General features: G+C 38.6%; 1 protein-coding gene across 2 annotated transcripts in view; it reads left to right on the top strand.

Annotated features, from left to right (window-relative positions):
• arhgef25a (Rho guanine nucleotide exchange factor (GEF) 25a) overlaps nucleotides 1-23338 on the top strand; it is a 70849-nt gene that overhangs the window by 39084 nt on the left and 8427 nt on the right. For both annotated transcript variants that reach the window (XM_060893438.1, XM_060893439.1), the window contains 9 exons: nucleotides 3682-3992; nucleotides 5124-5234; nucleotides 10766-10890; nucleotides 11477-11543; nucleotides 12506-12609; nucleotides 14488-14557; nucleotides 21272-21361; nucleotides 22084-22176; nucleotides 23031-23081. In XM_060893438.1, coding sequence (XP_060749421.1) covers nucleotides 3682-3992; nucleotides 5124-5234; nucleotides 10766-10890; nucleotides 11477-11543; nucleotides 12506-12609; nucleotides 14488-14557; nucleotides 21272-21361; nucleotides 22084-22176; nucleotides 23031-23081 — 1022 coding nt within the window. The remainder of the gene's footprint in view (nucleotides 1-3681; nucleotides 3993-5123; nucleotides 5235-10765; nucleotides 10891-11476; nucleotides 11544-12505; nucleotides 12610-14487; nucleotides 14558-21271; nucleotides 21362-22083; nucleotides 22177-23030; nucleotides 23082-23338) is intronic.

Here is a 23338-nt window from a genome sequence, read left to right as displayed (position 1 = left end):
TGATCTTCCAATCAGCTGCATGCTTGAATGACCTTCCCACAACACATGGCACTAAAGGATTTTCTCATTTTCCCATTCCCTCAAAACTCCATAACTCACTGTTGCTGTAATCTAGTTTATGGATCACTTAAAAGAGCACAATTACACAGTTATTGCAGTCTGGAGCTCTCATTTCTCACTCCACTTCTGTGCTTATGACTTCCCCTACCCTTAATTTGTTGCTTTTTAAACGCTGTACATTTGTCCCTTGATATTGGATCGCTTTACAAAGATTTTGCTTTTGTGACAGCTTTGTAGTCATGGAGGAGCGACTGAAACTGCTCCTGCTGCTCTGAACTGAAGCACATGCTCTCAAGCATGCACCATGGGGGGGGGTTTCCAGGAATGTCCTCTGTCAAACTGTGTGTGTGCGAGAGAGACAAAATAAAGAATACCTACTCGTGCACCCTTGTGGGTGATTTTGTAGCGGTGTTCGGCAACAAAGACCGAAATGTTTGTTTATTTTTTCCTTTAAATGTACAAATCCTCTGCAGAGAGGACAGCACCATGAAGAAACTGTTGCTTGATAAATCACAAACTGCATTTCACGTTTGTTTAAAAGGATTAGACTGTAATTTATAATGTATCTTTTAATTCTAAATATTTTTATTTTATTATCCATTTTGCTTCTTTTGCAAGAAAAATCAAGTGTCAGTTTCTAATCTCTCCCTCTCTCTTTCACACACACATTAAATACAGTACATTATACACAAATTACATATTGTGCTAAGTAGATTCATCTCATGTCATGTCAAGTCAAGAAGCTTTTATTGTTATTTTAACCATATATAGCTGACAAAATACACAGTGAAATGAACCAACATTTCTCCAGGACCATGGTGCTACATAAAACGACACAGAGCTAAGGACTTAAAGTAGGTTGTCCTAGCTACATAAAGTAAATTGTGCGCAACCCAGTGCAAACGGTGTGAGACAAAAGACAGTGGTCAAACCTTGTTAGAAGGCAAAGAACACTTGTGGAAAATTTACATATATGTTAATTATTGCCTGTGCATAAATGAATATTATTTCTGTTCTTATGTGTAATCATTGTACTGTTTTGAGTGTGACTTGGCTAACAGATAAAGCATTGTTTTATAATATATGTCCACAGCTGATTTTTGAAGGATATCGTAAACAATAGGGGATTGTTTGAAACTCCATAATGTCATTGCGCAGGCCTTGATTTCTGATAACATTCACTGCCACAACACTGCGCTGTATTTGATTCAGTATGTTTCTATAAGAGCTACTGTAGATAGACTTAAGGATAGACTGATGTTGCTCTTGTCCCTGGTGGTGGAAAGTAATTGTACTTTATTACTCTAACCTACTTTATAATCACCAAAGCACTGGCACTTAATCTTACTGACTCCTTACATTAACGGTGCTTTAATGAAAACATGTTTGTATGAATTAATGCAGGCAAGCAGCTGTTGCGGTTGGTCTTTGCCAATTTTATATCAATGAAGTTGTAAAAATTGTCAGCGCAAGTAGTTATGGATTTGCAAGTGGATGTTTTGTACTCTAATTTAATTTCCAGTGTGTGTACAGAGACACAGAGTCGATCTACCTCATTCCCACATTATTTAGACAAAACACTGTAATATGGTGTGAGAAAGTGGATTTGTTCGTCTGCTAAGTGGGCAGCAGGAGCTGTAATCCTTCCTCTTGAGATACGTCTAAATTCCATCCACTCTTAATTATGGTATTAACTTATAACTGGAAAATTGTGTGAAAATGGAATAACTGATTTTCACAGCAGGAACACTTTCCATAAAACAGTATTGAATTCAGGAGCTTCTGCGATATCACAGGTTTGCTCTGGACTGCACAAGCCTTTTAGCCACTGGATTCGACCCGGTTTGACCTCAGGCCAACGGCCTCTGCGGTTGGAAGTAGACAGAGAGCATATATCCTGACAATATCATGAGTCAGATGTCACCTGGGGCTACTGCAAATTTGTGTATGGCTAAATTACTATGTCCCACGGATGTAACTGTTACACCGGGATACGAAGGAGCAAAGCAGGAGGAGGAGGATGGAAGCTGAGGGAAGCGAAGAGTGAGATAGATGTGGTGAGAAAAAACGTTTGCATCCTTTCCTGTGGGTGAGGATTAAAGAGTGCTTCCTGTGCACATCCCCCCTTGCTCCCTTCCCAGGGTCCTTGTGACACCGGCAGTGTGCTCACAGTCTCAGCTGGACAGGGAATATATTTAGCTCCCCTGGGTCATACTGAAGCCTGGCTAACTGGCGCTGCTCTCTCTCGAGGCCGGCCGGTCTGATCGCTTCGAGTGTGAGCGATGAGAGCTTGAACGGGCAAAGGGCACATTCTCTCTCTCTCTCTCTCTCTCACACACACACACACACACACACACACACACACACACACACAAACCACACCACAGACAAAGATGATCAAAGATGAATAGATTTTCAGAAAACTACAATATAAAAAGAAAGCAGAAATAGAAAAAAAATGCTACACCAGAATTCTAAATATTGTGCACTTTAGACATTTATTGTGGAATCATAGTGGAATGATTTAAATGCGCAGATGCTCAGAAACACATTTCTTGTTTATTTGTTTTTGAATTAGGGAACATTTTTGCTTCTACAGTACTTGCCATTATTTGTATTAGGGAAATGCCTATCTGAATCCTTAAATGCTTTGCTAATTATGTGTACATACAGTATAGAAAAGGTGGTAAAGGGATTCTTCAAACCTTTCTTTTAAAGGAGAAGGGTGAGGTTCCCATAAAGTGCAAACACAGAGGATAAATAAAACCTCTTTAGGAAGTTTAGGAGACTTGAACAATCCTCAATTTTATATAATATAATATAATATAATATAATATAATATAATATAATATAATATAATATAATATAATATAATATAATATAATATAATATATAATCAGTTTTGTTACTAATAACAAATCAATAATTTGTCATTTTGTAATTTTTTTACCCCGTATGCTAAAAACCTAAACTAGGTCTTTGGGAACGAGAGATTATTATTCTATTTCTCCCTCTAATTTCAAATCTTTACATTACAAGAAAGTTTTAATATAAAACACAAATTCCAACCAACTCAGAATTTTAATTGTGATGGTTCCAGCCCTTAGGCTATAGGTTTATGTACTCCTTAACATGACTTTTTCCCTTGTACTGTACTGTATATAGCGCCGTATTTTAATTTTTTTAAAAAAAGGTTTTAATACATCATGCCTAATGCCGGTGAAAACCACATTACTGCAGTCCCTATATGGAAATATAAGCACATCAGCGGTCATATGACTGTAGACTTTACTGTGGTAACAAGTAAGATGAAGACAGTCTGCTGTTTTATCAGTGAAACACGTTTTTACTATGTTAACTCTGGCATTTACAACAGCTGCCACTGTATTTCTAAAGGCACAGAGCCAGTAAACGTGCTCTCACTATTATTGCCACATAAACACACTGAACAGTAGCTCCTTTATGCCCATGTTTAGTGTCACACAGCTGTGTGTGGTGGTTTGTGGTTGTGTGAATGACTGAGCCATGTTTATGCAAGGCAGCCCTGTTTGTTTTCCTTCCTCTGCTCATCCTCTCAGATACATCTTCTCTCTCTCCCTCTGTGCGTGTATGTGTATACAGATTCGTACACTGCAGCAGGCAGTGAGGGCAGTATCTCCACATCGGTGACCTCTTTACCCCCCCAGGCATCAGGCAGTTCTGCCCCAAACTCGCCTGGCTCACGTCACTCTGTCAGTACGCTGAAGAAGTGGCTGACCAACCCGGTGCGAAAGCTGAGTGTCGGGTCAGTTGGAGGGATCAAGGGGGAGAGAGCGACGCGCAGATTGGAGGGCAAAGCACCTCCTCTACCCAGCAGGAGCAACCCTGAGCTGGGCAATAACAGGGCAACAGAGGACCGTGCCACCATCTTCACCAACACAGAAAAAGAGCTGGTATAGAGAGGCAGTATATATTCCCATAACCTAATATACTTAATTTTCACTATGTCTTCCATTAGTGTAGTATACACTAAATACTTTGACTATCTATCTATCTATCTATCTATCTATCTATCTATCTATCTATCTATCTATCTATCTACTGTAGGCAGTGTGTCACAGATTCTAAGAGGAAATATGTTATGATATGATACATTACTATAAAAAACTTTATTAATATATTTAAAAAATACATAAAAAAATATAAAATATAAAATATATATATATATATATATATATATATATATATATATATATATATATATATATATATATATAAACACTTACATTTCAGTGTTCTGAATGCATGAACATTAATAATTGAATCCAGTGCATGAACATTCTCATTGGACATCACAACCCTTCATTCTTACAAACAGTTTATGGATTAAAAAAAGGTTTAGTCACTAGTTTTTAACTTTAAACCTAAACCAGATAAGAGACTAAATTAATAAATGTCATGCTATGCAAGCAAACATTAAAGCTAATGGAGAGTGTGATTGAATGATCCAAAACCAATAAGACCCAATATTTTGACGTGGCATTTACGTTTTAGCTAAACTTGCCTAAGTTGAAGTTGTATATTAGATTGTAAACAATCTTCATTAGACCATTATATTACTTTACACTGAATTCTAACAAACAGTGAAACAAACATTTTCCTACCTCTGACTCACCCTGAACTTCACACAGTTTTACACTCAGTCCACAGTCCACCCACACACACACGCACACACACACACACGCACACACACACACCCCTCTATAGATGTTACAGTGATACAGTGAGAGTCGACACACACTGAGCCAGCAGCTGACTTGCTGGACTTCCCTTCGTTTGGCATCTGTCTTATTACACACCATGTGGTCATGTGTTGAAAACTCGGCTCCTGTATTGTACTGAGTAATATCTAATAGCAAATGCGGAAACGTCTGTAAATATTTAGTAAGATTTATTATAAAACAACTACTGATTTTATAGATGTGTTGTAGAAACAGAGTACTCTGTTGATTCTTCTGTGAAAGAAGAATCTCATGGCACTGATTTGTGTGTGTGTGTGTGTGTGTGTGTGTGTTTGTGTGTAGGAATGGAGGGATGGTCATTCTGCCTCTGAAGATGCCTCAGGAATCCCAAAATCCTACAGGAACCAGTGTGATGATTCACTTCAGGGCTCCACCTCACTGGGCCCAACTCAGGTGAGTTTGGAGAGAGAGAGAGAGAGAGAGAGAGAGAGAGAGAGAGAGAGAGAGAGAGAGAGAGAGAGAGAGAGAGAGAGAGAGAGAGAGAGAGAGATAATCATGAGTGTGCTGTTCTTCCTCTTGATTCTGGCTTTCCTGAGGGTCTTGGTCTTGGAGAAAAGAGCAGAGAGAATGAGTCAGTTACAAGGAAGGGGTTGTGAGTGTCTGCAGTAGAAGTGATGGATGTTTGATTTCAGTGTGTGAGAAAAGCCAGAAGGAATAAGACAGCCTCAGCTGGGTCATTAGTAAGCAGACTGCCTGATGACAAGAGGTGAAAACGTTGACTGGTCAAACACACACATACACATACACATACAAAGGCACACATACATCTTTGTATACTGGAGCCAAGGGAAACAAACACAGCTCCAGGCATCACACACAACATCACTGTTAACACGCTTCCACTTGATCTAGCTGCTATACCGAGTGTTTCAGAGGAATGACAGTTTTCCCTGATCTACTGTATCTCCTCTCACACCTACAGCTCCAGGATTGATATAAGACAAAAAAGAAGTGGCAGTTATTCTGATTTACAGCCCTGTCTTTACCACACACGTCAAATGATGTGCTTTGCTTAATTGGAGGAAACTATTAGTGGCAGTGGCATTAATCAAATATGGTGTAGATCTGGCTTAAAGACACTTAAATCACAGTGCCAGACAATTGTGCAGTCTCAGCTTTCAGAATATCCTGTAATGTATTCAGCAAGCTCTTAGAAGATTTAGCTGTAGTGTGTAATAGGAATAAATATGACATGGTTTGCAAAACAATCAATGATATGATCGTGTGGCCACAAAGTTTGATATTTTCCAATCACATGACATCCCAGAGTGATATATGTTTGAAATTTATTACAGAATCAAATGTTGTACCTTCTGTGTTTAATGCTGTGGGACATTAGAAAAAGACAAATAAGTTTCTGTTGTCCCTGTAAACAGTTGTTGCCTCACTAGCTTTCTTTTTTCTCTGTTACTAAGACAGAAGAATTCAGCTCGACATGTTACTGAGTAACAATACATAAAGCCCTGAAGATGAAGTGCTGGCACTGGAGACTCCTTCCAAAAATGCAAAATAAACAACTCACTTTTGATTGCGACCAGGGTCAGAAATCAACAGGGGCACAGGATTAAAATGCAACCAGAAATGACCCTCCAGACATTTTTAATGTAAAAAGGCCCGATAGTTAATTCCTGTTTTTTTTTATATTAATAACGTTTGATAAACTATGTATACTATAGTATATACTCTGCTATTAAATTTGTAATGAAAAAGAAGACAAATAAAATACAAAGAGTTTAAAGTAAATAGGTACAACTGTGTGTTTTATATGTTTAGAACAAAATCCCCTCATAAAAGTAATAAATGACCCTTAAAATAAACTCCAGAGGACAAATATTGCTGTTTAATAAAAAAAGTTCATTTCTGACCTTGGAGCACCTTCATATAAACATTGCTGGAACCATTCCCTGAGCTTAATGTTTCAGAAAAGTAATTAACAGAATACAAAAACAAAGACAGGGTGTAGGGTACAACATTAATTATAATCTTAAGCTTTGTAACCTAACTTGCTCGGTTAGTCCACACTCACTCAGTATTAGCCTCAATCATGCCTATGTTTTAGCAACATAGAGACAATAAACATACCCTGATCTACACCAGGTTCTGGGATGGAACTGACTAGAAAGAACCCTTTCATAGTGCAGTTAACTTTGGTGTTATGAGGTAGTGTCCTTCTGTCCTTGTATAGAGCATAAGAATGAGTACAAATCGCCACAAGGATTAAAATCTATAAGGGCATAATTACAGGTCAGAGTCCCACAGTGTTCTGTACTCAGTCATGGTCATTAGACCATTTATTTTTCCAAGGATCTTTTCTGGGCGTTACTGTGCGGATGTCACGTGATGTGATGTGATGTGATGAAGTAACTAGGCGAATGTGTGTGTCTATGTGCTATAGGACCGACCTGGCTGTGCACTGATGATGATAGGTTTCTAGCAAATGGTTTGCAGAGGTGAAGATACCTGGTAGTCTGTGCTTCAAGAGCCTTTTTAATTTTTACTAAAAGAAAGTGTGATGAAGTCACATTAAGAATGAATTTTGAAGCACCATATTGAGAGACAGAATGAGAGAGAGAAAGAGAGAGAGAGAGAGAGGTCAGGTCAGTCCAGTTTAGGTAATGCCCTCATGCATATTAACCTGTTATTACTGTAAACTGCTGAAATCAGGGTTAGTTTCAGTCATTACACAGCCTCCCAGTACAGTGGGTCTAATCAGTATGTTGTGTCATACTGTCCTTGCTAAAGGCTTATATTTTTCTCTTCACCTGCCTCTGTGCTTCAGACCCTGGGGTTCCTGCAAAAGTTTATTGTTTGTTGGCTAATGGAAAATTCCTGAATGAACATATAATCGTTCCAGCAATCCAGCCCTCCTCTGTCAAACGGACGGTACCTCAATGTGTACCTCAATGTGTTTTAACAGCATGCTTTGTAACCGTCTTTGCAGTTTGCATTTCATACAGCTGCGTCCTGATCCTTTTCTAGCATAGTAAAGATTGTTCTCTTGACTATTCTCTTACAAGGTAGAACAAGAAATAATAGAAAAATGATGAAACAGCTTACTGGAGCTGAATCTAACTTTCACATAATTTCCTGCAGGAAGCACAACAATCCCGAAAAAAGTTTTTTTTTTAATTTTTTATTTTTTATTAAACGCCCGAGAAAAGAGATCTAGACTTCTGGATAGAAAAACAAGTCTTGAATTAAAGGAGGGAACATGATCGAGGGGGGATCTCTCCTGTGGTTGTGGCTGGAGCACATCTGAAAATAATCAGAGACGAAGTGTACTGCCAGGAAACCTGTCAGCCAAGCAGGGGAGCACAACCTCGAGCCTGAAGCACGGCACCGTTCAACTTAACGCCACTCGCAGTGCACACAAAACTGCAAAACGGATCATGATAACATGATTGCAGCTGTTCCACTTATACAGTATGACGAGAAGTGGACCATTGCTGAAATATAGTAGTGAAAATATAAATACAAAGATAAACATTCACTTCTCAGGTAAAATAATCAATCCCCTTCAGTAATACTTGAGAACAGTAATAAAGTGGAATTACTCTGTACTTTCTATCACTGTGTCTGTCACAGCAATAAACTCAGAGATGATGTGTTTAAATTACAGTTTAATATATTTAACTTTTGCAAAGTTAAAGTAAAGTAAATATTGCAAAAAAAAAACCACACCCATACACAAATAATATTTGCAAATCCCCACGTGTCCAACTGTGTATACTTCCTGAGCACACACAGTGCAGTAGGTTTAACAAACATGCACTCATTTAACATATTTTTTTCTCACTGCACATTTAAAAACAAGAACTAGCCCCAGTAGAAACCAATCAATTCAGGGTTTCTGGTTGTATTTAATTTAATTTAATTTTTTTCCAACCTGAGAGACAGCTAGAGCCATCAGAGTGATGACTTGAAAAATTGGCGTCATGCAACAATGCCGTCGTTCAACCCATCATGGTTGAAGTGTGAGTGCATGGATTAACTTAAGTTATTTATCTGTGGCGACCCCTGAAGGGAAAAGACGAAAGAAGAAGAAGAAGAAGATTTATCTGAATTATATAAATATAAATTTATAAAAGATGAGCTGGCAGGGATTCTGCCTAACAGCTCCAGGGGCTCTTGAACTCTTTTATGAATATCATTACACACAATTATGGTACACATTTTTACGTATAAGCCATGCTGCATATGTCTTATGTTAACCACCAGCACGTAAATATTTAGAACTGTTTATTATGCAATTTTATTTCTTTGTGTTGCATTTGTACTGTACAACATAACTATTAGACCGCCCCAGGTGGTCCAGCGACAGGATCCCACATTCTCATTGGCTGGGTTCGATTCCTGAGAAGAGCGCTAACCCAGCCACTAAAGAGTTAACTCTAAGTGCTGGTCCTGCACCCGGATAAAAATGGGAGGGCATCTAATCTAACCTGATCTAATATGCGGACCATGTGATCCTCTGTGGCGACTCCTGAACAGGGAGCAGTCAAAAGATGGAGAAACATAACCATTAGTGCAGGTTGGGATCACAGCATTTTGATGCTCTAAGCATAGCACCAACAAACCCAACTGTCTTTGATAGCCCCTCCCCCAGCAGATAGCTCCTCCCCCAGGTACCATTAGGTCCTTTCAAACCCATTCTTATGCAGGTTTCAAAAACTATACAAAATTTAATTTGGTGAGTGAGTTGTAACTAATACCAAAGGCACAGATCCAGTTTCTTAGTAGCAAATGTTCCTTTACTTTGTGCCCTGATGAAATGCTTTAAGACCGGTAGTCACTTTTGATTTATTTCACATGCCTTCTCTTTTCTTTGAACAGTAAACACAAGACTTACAAATCTGACCTGATCTATTCAATCTGGTCCTCTTTCACATCCCTGCATCACTGTAGTGAGTCAAGTAAAGAGTAGAAGTGACTACAACTTGACTGTTTCACCGTGCTGTCTTTATGGCATTAAAGAGGAGGCTGTGAAAGGCAGAGGCCTCACTCAGTAAAGCTCTGAGAAATGAACACGAAGAGAGAATGCAGCTAACTGGAGCCCTGGAGACGTTCAATAACTGTGCTTTCTATCACAGCATCGGCACAGAAATCTCAGTGTGTTTCATATTAGGTTATGTGACTCCAATGCTGCAATCAGCTCTCGCTGAAGCTAAGACTGGCTCTGAATTTCTGCAGTAACAGACATGTGGTGTTTATTGAAGGATTTGTGTAGTGCTGGTGCTGTTCTAGAAAAAAAAAACATTCGATTAATGTATTGGCCTTCTTGATCATTAGTCGTGAACATTTATCATTCTAATTTATATTCTAGAGAACGATAGAAACTGAGAAAGGGCTGCAGAGTGACTAAACGTTTGGCAACTGATTAAGGATCTTTCTGTACCCAGTACAGAGGCAACTGTCTGTATTTTTTTTTTTAATTTCAACACAAGATTTATTTCTGAAATAACAATTCTGTCATATTCATCACATTCCCATTATATGTATATCTCATGTACCAATTTCTCATTGATTTTATTAGGGAAACTATGATTTATGAAGCTGTCCTCGGTTTACCTTTCAAAATATGCATTAATAACAAAGACAGGAACTTCATACTGTCGTACTTCCCCTCCTACACCACATTACACAATTTGGCAGGACCAAATTCCACATTATTCATCATTAACATGAACAATAGCCAGCCACGTCACGCTGAATACAACCAACATCCTAGCTGTAAAAAATTGTAGTAGCAGTGACTAAGCTTGTTAATCCTTCTTATCAGTCACGTTCACTATCACACTCTGAATGTCTTTTTCCTGTCACCAAGGCAACCTGCGCCGTTACAGCAATACTACAAGAGCTCAGCTCTTTCTCTGCCAAGCATTAAATATATTTAAGAACCCTTTCGTGGTTTCTTTTCTCCACAGAATCCCCAACCCAGTGACTTGCAGCTAGATGGCAATGGCTCTGTCTTGATGGATGACACTTCTAGCCAATCATCAGTCACTGCGGACAGTGAAGAGGAGCGGAGGAGTGCCATGGAGAAAAGCATGTACGTCTGGAGTCTAAAAAACTTAACCTTTAACAATTTTAGACCAACAGTAGGGAATTTGGAGTTTCAACATCTTTCCTACATATTCACATCCCTTGAAACTTTCATTCACTTGTCATGAATCTATAAAAAAAAAATACAAAAATAAAAACAAGAAGGTGATTACTCATTACCTTGAGAACACCATCCTCATATTAAGCCTGGTGGTGCTAGAAAGTGAGCAAAAGTTATGGACGTCAAGCAAGATCCACCCATTCTGCAAGATGAGTGAGAATGGGTGGAGCTTTACCTTCTAACAAGGCAACAAGCTACACTGAAGTGATTCAAAACCAGGAACCTGAATGTACTAGATCTGCTGTTTTAGTAAATGAATAAACACCACCTGACCAGTCGGATTTGAGAATAGTTTCCATTTTCCATTTTGTTTTGACCATTATTTTGAAGAGACATTAAAAAATGGTCTTATAATATATTTTACATTTTGACTTATGTTCAGATCTGCAGATGTTCTATATTTGAACATCACAATTAAACACTGTGTTTAACCCATGCTCAAACATTAGTCTTTTTCCTCTTTTTTCTGCAGGTATGTACTCGAAGAGTTAATTGAGACAGAGAAACTGTATGTAGCTGACCTGGGACTCATAGTGGATGTGAGTGACAATATGCCAGTGACATTATACAGTAAAAAAGTGTAAATAAAATAATTATAGTCCTTTATAGCCCCCTATGTTTCCCCCATGGTTCCCATAATTATGTATGTATGTTAAGTTCTCTATTAAGAGGTTAGAGCTGAGTGGCTCTGTTATGGCAGGGGCCAGGGATAATTGCAAAATGAAGCTGCGAATGAAGGCATCTATTGTATTACAATATTTTACATCAGTTTTCTGATGTGTTTATAAAATTAAATAATTATTACAGGTTTTAAAACATGGTTAAATATATAACAAACCAAATTCTTAATACTGCACATCCTTATAATTAATTATCCTGTATCCTGTAAGCATACTGAACATCTAGGTTAATATTTACTTAGTTATTTCAGTAGAACTTACCAGGTAATATGCAGACATTTAATGGTTAAACACATTCTAACAAGATATTTGCTGTATTAATATTGACAGTATGTGGAGTGATACAGTAACACAGCCTTGTAGAGGTCATTAGTGTTTCTCAATAGCATTCAACATATTAAAAAAAAAGGGAAAAAAACAACTAGTAGTGTATCAGGAAGGGTTTTGGTTCAGTATTCAATTATCCTAGAAGTTGCTTTTTTAATGTCCCACTGTTCAACATCTTATCATTGAAAGCAGTGTACATTCAAAAGCATGTTTTGGCGTCTCTTCGTTACTTGTTCAGGGTTGATGGCTTACAAGTTATGACACTATTTATGCAGGGAAAGTTACGTGTATTCAGAAGTGGTTTTGTGAACCTGGTGAACATATGAATAATGCTTGTCTGAATATGGTTCCATGTTTAGTTTTAGAATTATAGTATAGTGCGAATATTGTGCTTTTCTTAGAAATTACAGAGATGTGCTAGATATTGACCATTCACTGAGTGAGTATGGACACGTGTAACCAAGTGTAGGCCGTGTCTGTGTAATCTTTTCCAGGGCTACATGGCCACTCTAAACGCTAAAGGTGTACCAGAAGACATGAAGGGAAAAGATAAAATAGTGTTTGGCAACATTCACCAGATCTATGACTGGCATAAAGAGTAAGTAGAATTCCCTGGTTGTGTGTTTTGTCAGTGATTCTTTTTATCTTCTGCCTACAGGTACTTTACCATGAAATATTTGCAGTATATTATCTTCTTAGTGTAATGGTTTCTTAGTGTAAGAGTCCACTCAGTTTTGGTTCACTAACAGATCCAGGATGTAACTTGGATGTCATTACATTATATGTATTGTTGTATCTTACTGGAATATTTGCCATGACAGCAAATGTGGTATATCAATATTTCCTTGTTGGTTGAGATGAACATCCAGTATAAGGTCCATTATCAATCTTCATTAAGATTATTACCAGAAGATCATCACCGAAGAACACTTTTAGCTCCATCCAAACCATCTAGAGTCATTTACAGTTCTTCTATTGAACTCTTAAAAGGCCCTTTATCCTGTATTCCAACCCATGGGAAAAAGCCACAAATTACTGTATCGTTGTTAATCATCACAAACCATTACAAGACCATGAGGAACCAACAGAAACCTCCAATATTCACTTCACTTAAATACCATTTGATTTGCATAGCACTTTTGTCAGAGTGATTCAGCCTGCCGTGAATCAGAGTTGTTCAGATTCAAGTTGAATCACAGTTTCCAGACCAAAGATGAATTTTTCCACCCAAACAGACTATATTTCTCTTATTCCGAAGCAATTTATTTATTTAACATTGTGGAATCTTCACAAAACAAGTTATTTCCTGTTGTCACTTGTTTTAACATTTAACAGCTAGCTCTCTCTTCAAAGGAAAGGACAAGACAGTAGTGAGAGTAGCTATGCTGTATGGGTTAGAGATTGTAGCAGTGAGGAAAAGACATGAGGCAGAGATGGAGGTAGCAGAGATGAGGATGTTGAGGTTCTCTTTAGGAGTGATGAGGTTGGACAGGATTAGGAACGAGCACATCAGAGGGACAGCTCAGGTTGTCTGTTTTGGGGACAAGGTCAGAGAGGATAGATTGAGATGGTTTGGACTTGTACAGAGGAGGGAGATGGTTATATTGGTAGAAGGATGTTAAAGATGGAGCTGCCAGGTAAGAGGTCAAGAGGAAGGCCAAAGAGGAGATATATGGATGTGTTAAATGAGGACATGAAGGTAATTGGTGCTAGAGTAGAAGATGTCGACGATAGAGTTAGGTGGAAACAGATGATTCGCTGCGGCGACCCCTAACGGGAAAATCCCAATGAAAAGCAAGAACAGCTAGCTCTCTCTTGAAATTAATAAGACAAAAAAGCCACCTATGTTACCCAGAAACCACAGCGCCCTCCATCTTGAAGATTTTTCATTTATACCTGGATGTTAAAAGCCTTAATAAATATCTGCTTTCAGAAAATTTCACCGTATTAATCATTTCTCATTTTTAAATTCCAAAAAATGATTTTATGAAACATTTTCTTAAATTATCATTATTTTCTCATGCAGAATGCCTGTAACTGTTGCTATAGAAACGATAACATATTAGAACAAGACAATTTACATAAACCGTGGAGCTGGCACTACTGTCAGAGAATTGTGCTCTTATAGAAAATAAATTAACACAGAAATCAGCTTTACACAAATCTGGTTGTAAATTGAGATCTTTAAAACGACAAGTAAACAAGTGCCAAGAAGAAGCTCAGAGAGATGACATGATGAAGAAACTTTCAACCAGAAACCAGACTCTTAAGCAGAGCACTAAACACTTTTTATGATCACAACAGTAGTAACCAATTACAATTTCCACATTTTTTCCAGAATGCATGCTTGATGGAGTTGATAAGTTATTATCTCTACTTGTAATTTATTTTAGCATGTGCAAAAAGAGGTTTTTGCTCTGTTTGTTTAGATGTGAGTATTATCACCCATCTGACTGACTCTCTCTCTTTGGTGCAGTTATTTCCTGGGCGAGCTGGAGAAATGTGTGGAAGAGCCTGAGAGACTGGCACAGCTCTTCATCAAACACGTAAGTCTACCAGGCTGTCAGTCAGGCTTGTTCATCCTGCATCTGTCTCTCACCACCTGAATGTTTCTGTCATTGTATGACTGTGTATCATCTTACCCTCCTTCCATATCTGTCAGTCTTTTTCTGTGTGTTTCTCTTTTTCCTCTTGTTCCATCTGTTCCATTATTTTTCTCTTTTTCTTCATTTACCACTCTTTTGGACTCCCTTTTGCACTAGTCAGTCATCTCAGTCACCCAGAGACTGAGGATCCAAGGCAATAAAAAAAATATATTTTCTATATATTTTAAATATATATATTTTTTTTCCTGTCAAATATTCACGCTTTTTAAATTTTGGTCTAAAATCAGATAAATGCACATTTTAAGGTTTACATTCATTCTTATTGCATTCATTTTCTTCGCCACCCAGCACTCCCCTGGGGGTTAGCACGTTCACCTCACACCTCCAGGGTCGGGGTTCGATTCCCACCTCCACCTTGTGTGTGTGGAGTTTGCATGTTCTCCCCGTGCCTCGGGGGTTTCCTCCGGGTACTCCGGTTTCCTCCCCCGGTCCAAAGACATGCATGGTAGGTTGATTAGCATCTCTGGAAAATTGTCCCTAGTGTGTGATTGCGTGAGTGAATGAGTGTGTGTGTGTGTGCCCTGTGATGGGTTGGCACTCCGTCCAGGGTGTTTCCTGCCTTGATGCCCGATGACGCCTGAGATAGGCACAGGCTCCCCATGACCCGAGGTAGTTCGGATAAGCGGTAGAAGATGAATGAACTATCATTTGCACAAACCTGCACCAGTCAGGGGTGAGGAAATGAAATGGGGCCCAGTGTTGTTGGTCTCCTGAGATGCTGTAGAATTACAATTTGAATTACAAATTTTTTTTTTTTTAACAAGATTTGTCAGATGTTAACATTACAGCGATAGGCCTTCAGAAGTGCATCCATCCATCAATGCTCAGGGCAATGTGCTCTCTGGCCTGATCTCTAGCTTCACTGCTCCACCTGTCCATGCAATATGAGTCAAAGACGGAGGGGCTAATACTAATTTCATGTACTCTTGAAGTTAATAATAAAAAAAGCTTTACAAAAAAGCATAAAAAAGTTTTTCCTTTATCTTTGGATGTTAAAAAGTGTTCTATTAAAAAAAATCTTATTAAATATCTGCTTACGGAAATTGTTTATTACATGAATTATTACTGACTTTTATTTATTTATTTATTTATTTATTTTTAATTAAGTTTTCTCAAATAAATGACATTTCCTTTATTTTTTTTTATTATTATTTACATTACATTTCATTATTAAATTAATACAATTTTTTAAATGTTTAACATCTGTAAAGTATTAAGGTGTAAAGTCACTGAGTAAACTGTTACTATAGAAATATGAAATACTAGAACAAGAACATTACGATTAGAATTGAGCCTTCAGCAGTGCTGTTTGTATAAGAAGGTATTAAATCACAGTCTGAAATTTAAGACGTGGATTGTTTCTGTCTCTCTGCATCTCTCCGTCAGTGAACGTCTCTGTGAGTGCATGTCTTCTGTGAGTGGTGGTGCCATGCTTCCTTTCTGTGTTTGGGTAAATGAGTAAACAGAGATGAGAAAACACACACCGGCTGTGTTTATCCTCCTCAGTGCACTCTATTTCTGTCCCTCACATACCCTCCGTTGCTGATACTCTGTGTGGGTGTGTGTGTGTGTGTGTGTGTGTGTGTGTGTGTGTGTGTGTGTGTGTGTGTGTGTGTGTGTGTGTGTGTGTGTGTGTGTGTGTGAGTGTAAGTGTGTGTGAGTGTGAGTGTGAGTGTGTATGTGTGTGTGAGTGTGAGTGCACGATCCTACTGGCTCTCCTCCACGAGCGCTCATGGGGTCAGGAAGCCGGAGGGAAAAAACAGGCGAACAAAAGCAGCCAGGAACAAGAGGTGGAATAACAAACATGTTCTTTGATAGCATAGCTTCATGCTCCTTGCTCGCCTATTTCTGGCAGAATGTGCTCAACGTACAATCAGCTCCCAGAGTACAGAAAGTGCAGTGTTCTCTGAACTGGCCCCTGCTTCTGAGGTTGTTTATTGGGGTTTCTCCAGATGTTTTCAGGCAGGAACCTGATAAAGTCTACTATACTCATGTTAATTTGCTTGTGTGGTGCTCTTTCTTGATTACTGGTGTGTGCCACGATAGAAGTTTAGGGTGGTTTAATTAAAGTCTTTTACTCAAACATGAATGGACCTAGTTACAATATGGCTTAGTTTAGTTCTTTGCTGCCCTCTGTGTTTTTTAATGAGACAGAGTCCTTTGGGGAATTAACTTAAAAGAGGCAGACGGAAATAAAGAGACTCGTAACAAAAAAAAATCTAAAAGTGGCATCAAAAAGGGTCAACTAGCAGACGGCCTCATCCAACTGTAATGAAAAACAGAGGCTTGACGTTCTCTTGTGGCCCCTTTTTTCTTGCTTTATCAGCTTTTCTCTTTATCTCAAGTCTTCTCTGTTTTATTCCTCAGTGATGAACGTCCAGTTGTGTGACTTCTCGCTTATGAAAAGTGACAGTATGGTTCTAAACTGCTTTATCTGAAATAATAATAACTCTTTCACTGGAACATTTCTGATCTACACTTCACTGCTAGACACTGCTGTCTCCAGGCAACTCTGTGTATGCGTGTGTGTATATGTGTGTGTGGATGTCCAGGTGTTGGCTCCAGTACCTGGCTGCAGTTATATGCTTGACTCTTGTTACATTCTGGATAATGGGGCTGAATTATACATGACCTCATTCTTATACAACTCCATTATCTTTCTGTCTCAATCATTCTCTCTTCCCATAAATTCCTCTGTCATATCTTACTTTTCTCTCCCTATTGTTTTTTTTTTTTTCATTTTTATTATTATCATTCTTATTCCTTGTGCCTGTACGTCTTATGCCTTTTTTTGCTAAGAAGTTGAGCTCTGTGCAGAGGAGTTTAAAGGAAAGCCGGCAGATGGGTTATCCCAAGGCAGCCATTTATATAGTGATTTCCAGCTGAAGGAATCAAGACGTTTAGTTCAAAGCGTACTTTTAAAAGGCTAGTACTGAAGACAACAATTGATGGACACTGTTCTTCTGACTGCTTTAGCTCTGAATAATCGGAGATGTGATGAGAGGAATGACAATGCAGCCTACATGAACATGAACTTAAAATATGGATGCAAGATGAACAAGTTTACCTATAAATGTAGATCAAGTTCAAATATGACACATATTACATTTTGTTCTGGTGAATTTGTTATAAAAATGTGGGCTAATAAAACTCTCAAAGGCTGTGTTGAGGAAAGTCTGGTGTAGTCTCAGAAACTGGACAGTTGAAGACTGGAAACACAGCTGTCAGGTTTGGATGAGCCCATGCTCATTGTGGCCTCAGGTTCCTGTTCTCGGCCGAAAGGAGTAGAACCTGGTGTGATCTTGTGCTGTTGTAGCACATTTATCTCAAGGGTTGACATGTTGTACATTCTTAACTGCTTCTTCTGCTTACTGTGGGTGTAAAGAGGGATTATTTGAGTTACTGCTGCCTTCCTGTCAGCTTTGGACCATTCTGGACATTCTCCTCTGACCTCTCTCATCAACAAACCATTTCCGCCCGCAGAATTGCTCGTCACTGGATGTTTTTCATTTTTGCACAGTCTGTGTTAACGATAGTCTGTTGTCCGTAAACATACCAGGAAACTATCAGATTGTGAGCAACCAGCAACCGTCATCACAAGAATGACTTAATGATCACTTTAAAGCAGTAACCCATTGCCAAATAAGGAACTATGTGCACATTATTTATACTTCCAGCGCTCAGACACTTGTTCTCCTTCTTTTCTTTCATTTCCTTTTATATTGTCATTCCATTTGGCTATTTGTCAGTTCCCATCCACAAGCTACCTCTCCCAATCATGCACCAGCAAAGCTGAATGTGAATGGCGGCATATTCTACAACACAGTGCAGCTGAACACACTTGGAGAAAAGTGATAAGTGCCCTCTTCCACATACATGAACATACAGACACCAACTATTGGTTTAATTTCACTCTGATCGAGAAGATAGAGAGAGTATATCATTCCCACCCAAAGATTCCTTGCCATGGCACTGAATATGTAACTGTGGCATTGTCAGAATTTGTCTTGCAATTGCTTAGACTCCTTTACTTTTTTCTATTTGTTAGTATTCTCTTAACACTTTTATTACACACACTCTGTTCAGATTTAATTCTAAAGTTGTTGTTTTTTTTAAAAAAAAAGGAATCAATTTTAATTGTGTCATCAGCAACACTGATGGAATGTTAATAAATTTGATGATTTGGTTACTCAATAATGTTGTGCATAATTTATAAAATAATAAATTTAATAAATTAATTTAAAAATGTAATTTAATTTTAATAAATTTAATTTAAAATAAATTTATAATTTTTTTTTAAATGTTATTTATTTTTATTATACTATGGGGAACGATTGGAGAAAGAGCGCGCGAGGAAGAGAAAATAAAAGCGAGATGCTAGCGAGCTAACAGAGAGTCATTGGGTGAAACTTTGAAGTTGTGTACTATATGTAAAAAAGCTTGTACGCATTCAATTTTTAGATGGCCAGCAAGATAATCTGATGGAGTACAGACTTTTAACTCGAAATCACGAAACTTTTAACTCGGAGCAGCCCCACACGTTAGCACAGTCAGAGGAATGTAGCAACGTGAGCGTGCAGAGGCAGCTAGCTAATCCAACTCAACATGCTTCTGTTAGACTGTTATTGTGCGGGAGACAAGAGACTACATCGCGGATATTGTCAACCATAGTGGACAGCGACAGACAAATAATTCTTTGGATTACCTCCAAACCTGTAATAAGGTACCACCCTGTTTTTATTTTTGCTCTTGTGTGAGTAGCAACCACAGAGGTTTTGGTCTCAACGGCCCCAAGCATTGAATCAGGCTTGCAACATTTGTGTTTTAAATAATTTGTTAACTGAGAAAAGAAAGACCACTCAATCACTCATTCATTTTCTACCGCTTATCCGAACTACTCGGGTCATGGGGAGCCTGTGCCTATCTCAGGCCTCATCGGGCATCAAGGCAGGATACACCCTGGACGGAGTGCCAACCCATCGCAGGGCACACACACACTCTCATTCACTCACGCAATCACACACTACGGACAATTTTCATTGCCAATCAACCTACCATGCATGTCTTTGGACCGGGGGAGGAAACCGGAGTACCCGGAGGAAACCCCCGAGACACGGGGAGAACATGCAAACTCCACACACACAAGGCGGAGGCGGGAATCGAACCCCCAACCCTGGAGGTGTGAGGTGAATGTGCTAACCACTAAGCCATGCCCCCAAAAGAAAGACCAATTAAATCATTTATGTTTAGTTTGGCTGAAATTAAAACGTCCCAAGAGGAGTAAATGTGAATGTATTTGTGTGCGAATTTGAAACAGTGTGATGTCATTTAGCACTCTGGTTTGGGGAAACAGACCTTATAGCACCTGCGATTTATATTTTGTCTTAGTTTAATTTACTTTTTATTAAAAGGGAACTTCAAAGGGAAATTAAATGAAATTATATAATTCTAAAGCTAATTTATCCATTAGATCCAAATCATACACTGTAATGGCTTTAAAAAGTGTTGAAGTGGGAGTTCATTCGTTAGTTATACTCTATTAGACCCAAGACCTACAGTATTGAAATGATCAGAGTTAGTAACTAAAAAACTCACAGCCTTCTTACTACAAATCTTTGTGAGTGGACGGGCTGCTGTGATATTGAATAAACTTCTGTTGTTGTTATATTTGGTGTGAAATGATTCTGTACATTCGTCTTATACAAATCATTACATTATACACTCATTCCCTGAACCTTCATTTCAGCAGCCTGCTTGTTTCTATTGTGTGTCAGTGTGTTTGTAAGTGTGTATAAAAACAGACAAGCTAGATGGCAGGAAGAAAATTGCGTTTCTATGCTGCATATCCTATCAGTATCAATGTTTCTTATATTAGCATTGATTTTGAAAAGGAAATGCCTGGATTGAAGGTATTGATACTTCATTATCGATCTGTCCTTCTAACTGCCACATTCAGCACAATTGCACGTTGTAAGTGAAGAGGCAGTACTTTTTGTTATTCCTTTTTTTTTCTTTCTCTCTCTTTAGCGCACTGATTTTCTTTCAGCAACTTGCATACACAGTAACAGGACATGCACTTTGTGTTTCTTTTCTCTCATTGACTCTCGTCTCATCACATCTGTGTATATCCATTAGACAGAGACCCATTCAAACAGATTCAGCTCAATTGACCAACTGCTCTCTCTCTCTCTCTCCCTCTCTACCCCTCTCTCTTTTTCTTTCTCTCTCTGTGTCTCTCTGTCTGTCTGTCTGTCTGTCTGTCTGTCTGTCTGTCTGTCTTCCACCCCTCCCTTCCTAATGCATTTTTCCCTCACTCCATCACATGTTTACATCACTCGGCTACAACAGGTGCATTTTTACTGAGATAGACACTTTAATCCTTATTGCACTGCTTGTCTTTTAGGGCTTTAATGGCCCGCTGAGCCTGTGCTGGACTTAACTCTGATCCATTTTGCCATTTTGCTGATTCATCATGCAATTATTTCCTGAACTCAGAGTATACAGCACTTACCAGAGAATGAGAGAGCCTTGTGCTACCTGGGAGGTGTACCAGCTCTTTATTTCACTTGTAATTTCTTATTTTGTTATTTACAGGAAAGGAGACTTCACATGTATGTAGTGTACTGCCAGAACAAACCAAAGTCGGAGCACATAGTGTCAGAATACATCGACACCTATTTTGAAGTAAGTATGACTTCTTATTCCCCCACCCCCCAGTTGACTCTTTCGCCTTGTCTTGAGTGACATGATATTGATGGGCCTCATTTATTGATGGCCTTCTCGGTATTGTTCTAACATTGGGGAAGTCCAATATAGACTCTACAAACATCCAGAGAACATTTCTGGACTGTCAGCAATCTGTCAGGCAACTAATCAACCAGTGTAGCAACTAATTTTGTACAATATAGCAACACTGGATGCCTGATGCTGTTTAGTAGACGGGGCAGTAGCTCAGTGATTAAGCTGTTGGGTTGTTGGGCTATATGAGAAAGGCATATGTTTAAATCCCAGTGCTGCCACTGCCTAGCCTTTGGACTTTGCTCCACAATCCTGACCAGACAGTTACTAAGAATGATGTAAACATGGCACTATAAAAGCATTGCTGAAAACATCGCAGGTCTTGTGTTCACTTCTCACCTGCATGAAAACAAAAACCTACCTTTGGTGTGACTTCAGAGTGGACGATGCACAATTCGAGTCTCGTCAAGATGAAACTTTCTGGCAAGCTTCCTGAAAAAAACCCAGACAAAAACAAATGACTGTACTTCTTATTTCTATCTGTATCTGTTTAGAACATATTATCGGTTCATTCTGAACAATGTATTCATGTTTTATTGACAGTTGTCACATCGGATTCTTTGACAAATATTAAAACAAAACCATTGATGCTATCTTTATTTGTTTAGGAGCTTAAACAGCAGCTTGGTCACAGGTTACAGCTGAACGATCTCCTTATCAAACCCGTGCAAAGAATCATGAAATACCAGCTGCTACTGAAGGTAAGAGAGAATACTGCCAAAACAAGCACCTTATTAACAGCTACACACACACACCACATCGATGCAGACACACTACAAGACAACCCTGACCTTTTCGAAACAAATGTCTTTAATCAGCTTAGTTAAACGCTGAACAGATCATTAGCTGATAAATAGTGCACAGAAGTTGTTCACTTGTAAACAACTTTCATAAACGTGGAGTGCAAGTGCATGATTAATTGAGGCTGTCAGTGGACGCTTTGCTCCTAATGCTTTCCTGGTGTGCTTTCCGGTAGTGGCTTGTGAGACAAACTGAAAATGAACAATTAAACACCAAATACCACAAAAAATGGAAAGGGATCACAGGATCACATGAGGTCATTGATTAATGGCCACCATTTTAAATACATATCTACTGGCACCATCCACTCTGCCATGTCTGGTGTGGAAAGTCCACCAAATTAATAATAATCTACTCAGATGTGGTTCTGCAGTGGGCTCTTATTATTTATAGGTGAGGAAAAGATGGTCTAACAGATGATCTATATTGAGGGGAACATAGCTTGCAGAAGTATTTTCAATTAAAGCAAACCAAAAGAAAAACAAAAACAAATGTGATTGCCTATTATTAAGTATAAAACATAGGGTGGAAGCTTCAATTTTGTAGAAAGTGACAAAAATGGATTCAGAAAAAAATACAAGATAATCTCCTCAAAGAAAACCTGTTCCAGTGAGTAGGATTTGATTAAATAAGGCTTGTATGAGGATGGACTATATTTCAACCTATATACACGTGTTCGTAACACATGGCTTAAATGATGATGTACATAGCTAGAATTTCTGATACACAGTATACCTTGTGTCTTTCTGAGCAGGATTTCCTTAAGTACTACACCAAGGCTGGAATGGATACAGAGGATTTGGAGGTATGAAACTGTATCTGAAGTGTTCCAGTAGTTATATTTAAATGAGCATAAATGGTGTGGTGTAATATTCATTCCGGTGCCAAGCTGAGCTGCAGCACAGAACACTGTGAACTCTGTCTAGTGTAGTGTCAACAATTATAAATGCTTAAATCTCACAGAAATAGAATCATTCTTGCTCAATATGCTTACTAACATCTGTTTTTGAATGAATGAGTTTATTTGTACTTAATCAGGGGCAATGCACAGAGAACATTAGT

Source organism: Tachysurus vachellii, chromosome 19 (assembly GCF_030014155.1).
Source record: "Tachysurus vachellii isolate PV-2020 chromosome 19, HZAU_Pvac_v1, whole genome shotgun sequence".
Classification (NCBI taxonomy): Eukaryota; Metazoa; Chordata; class Actinopteri; order Siluriformes; family Bagridae; genus Tachysurus; species Tachysurus vachellii.
The sequence above is the reverse complement of the archived record's forward strand: the minus strand, read 5'-3'. Positions and strand labels throughout refer to the sequence as shown.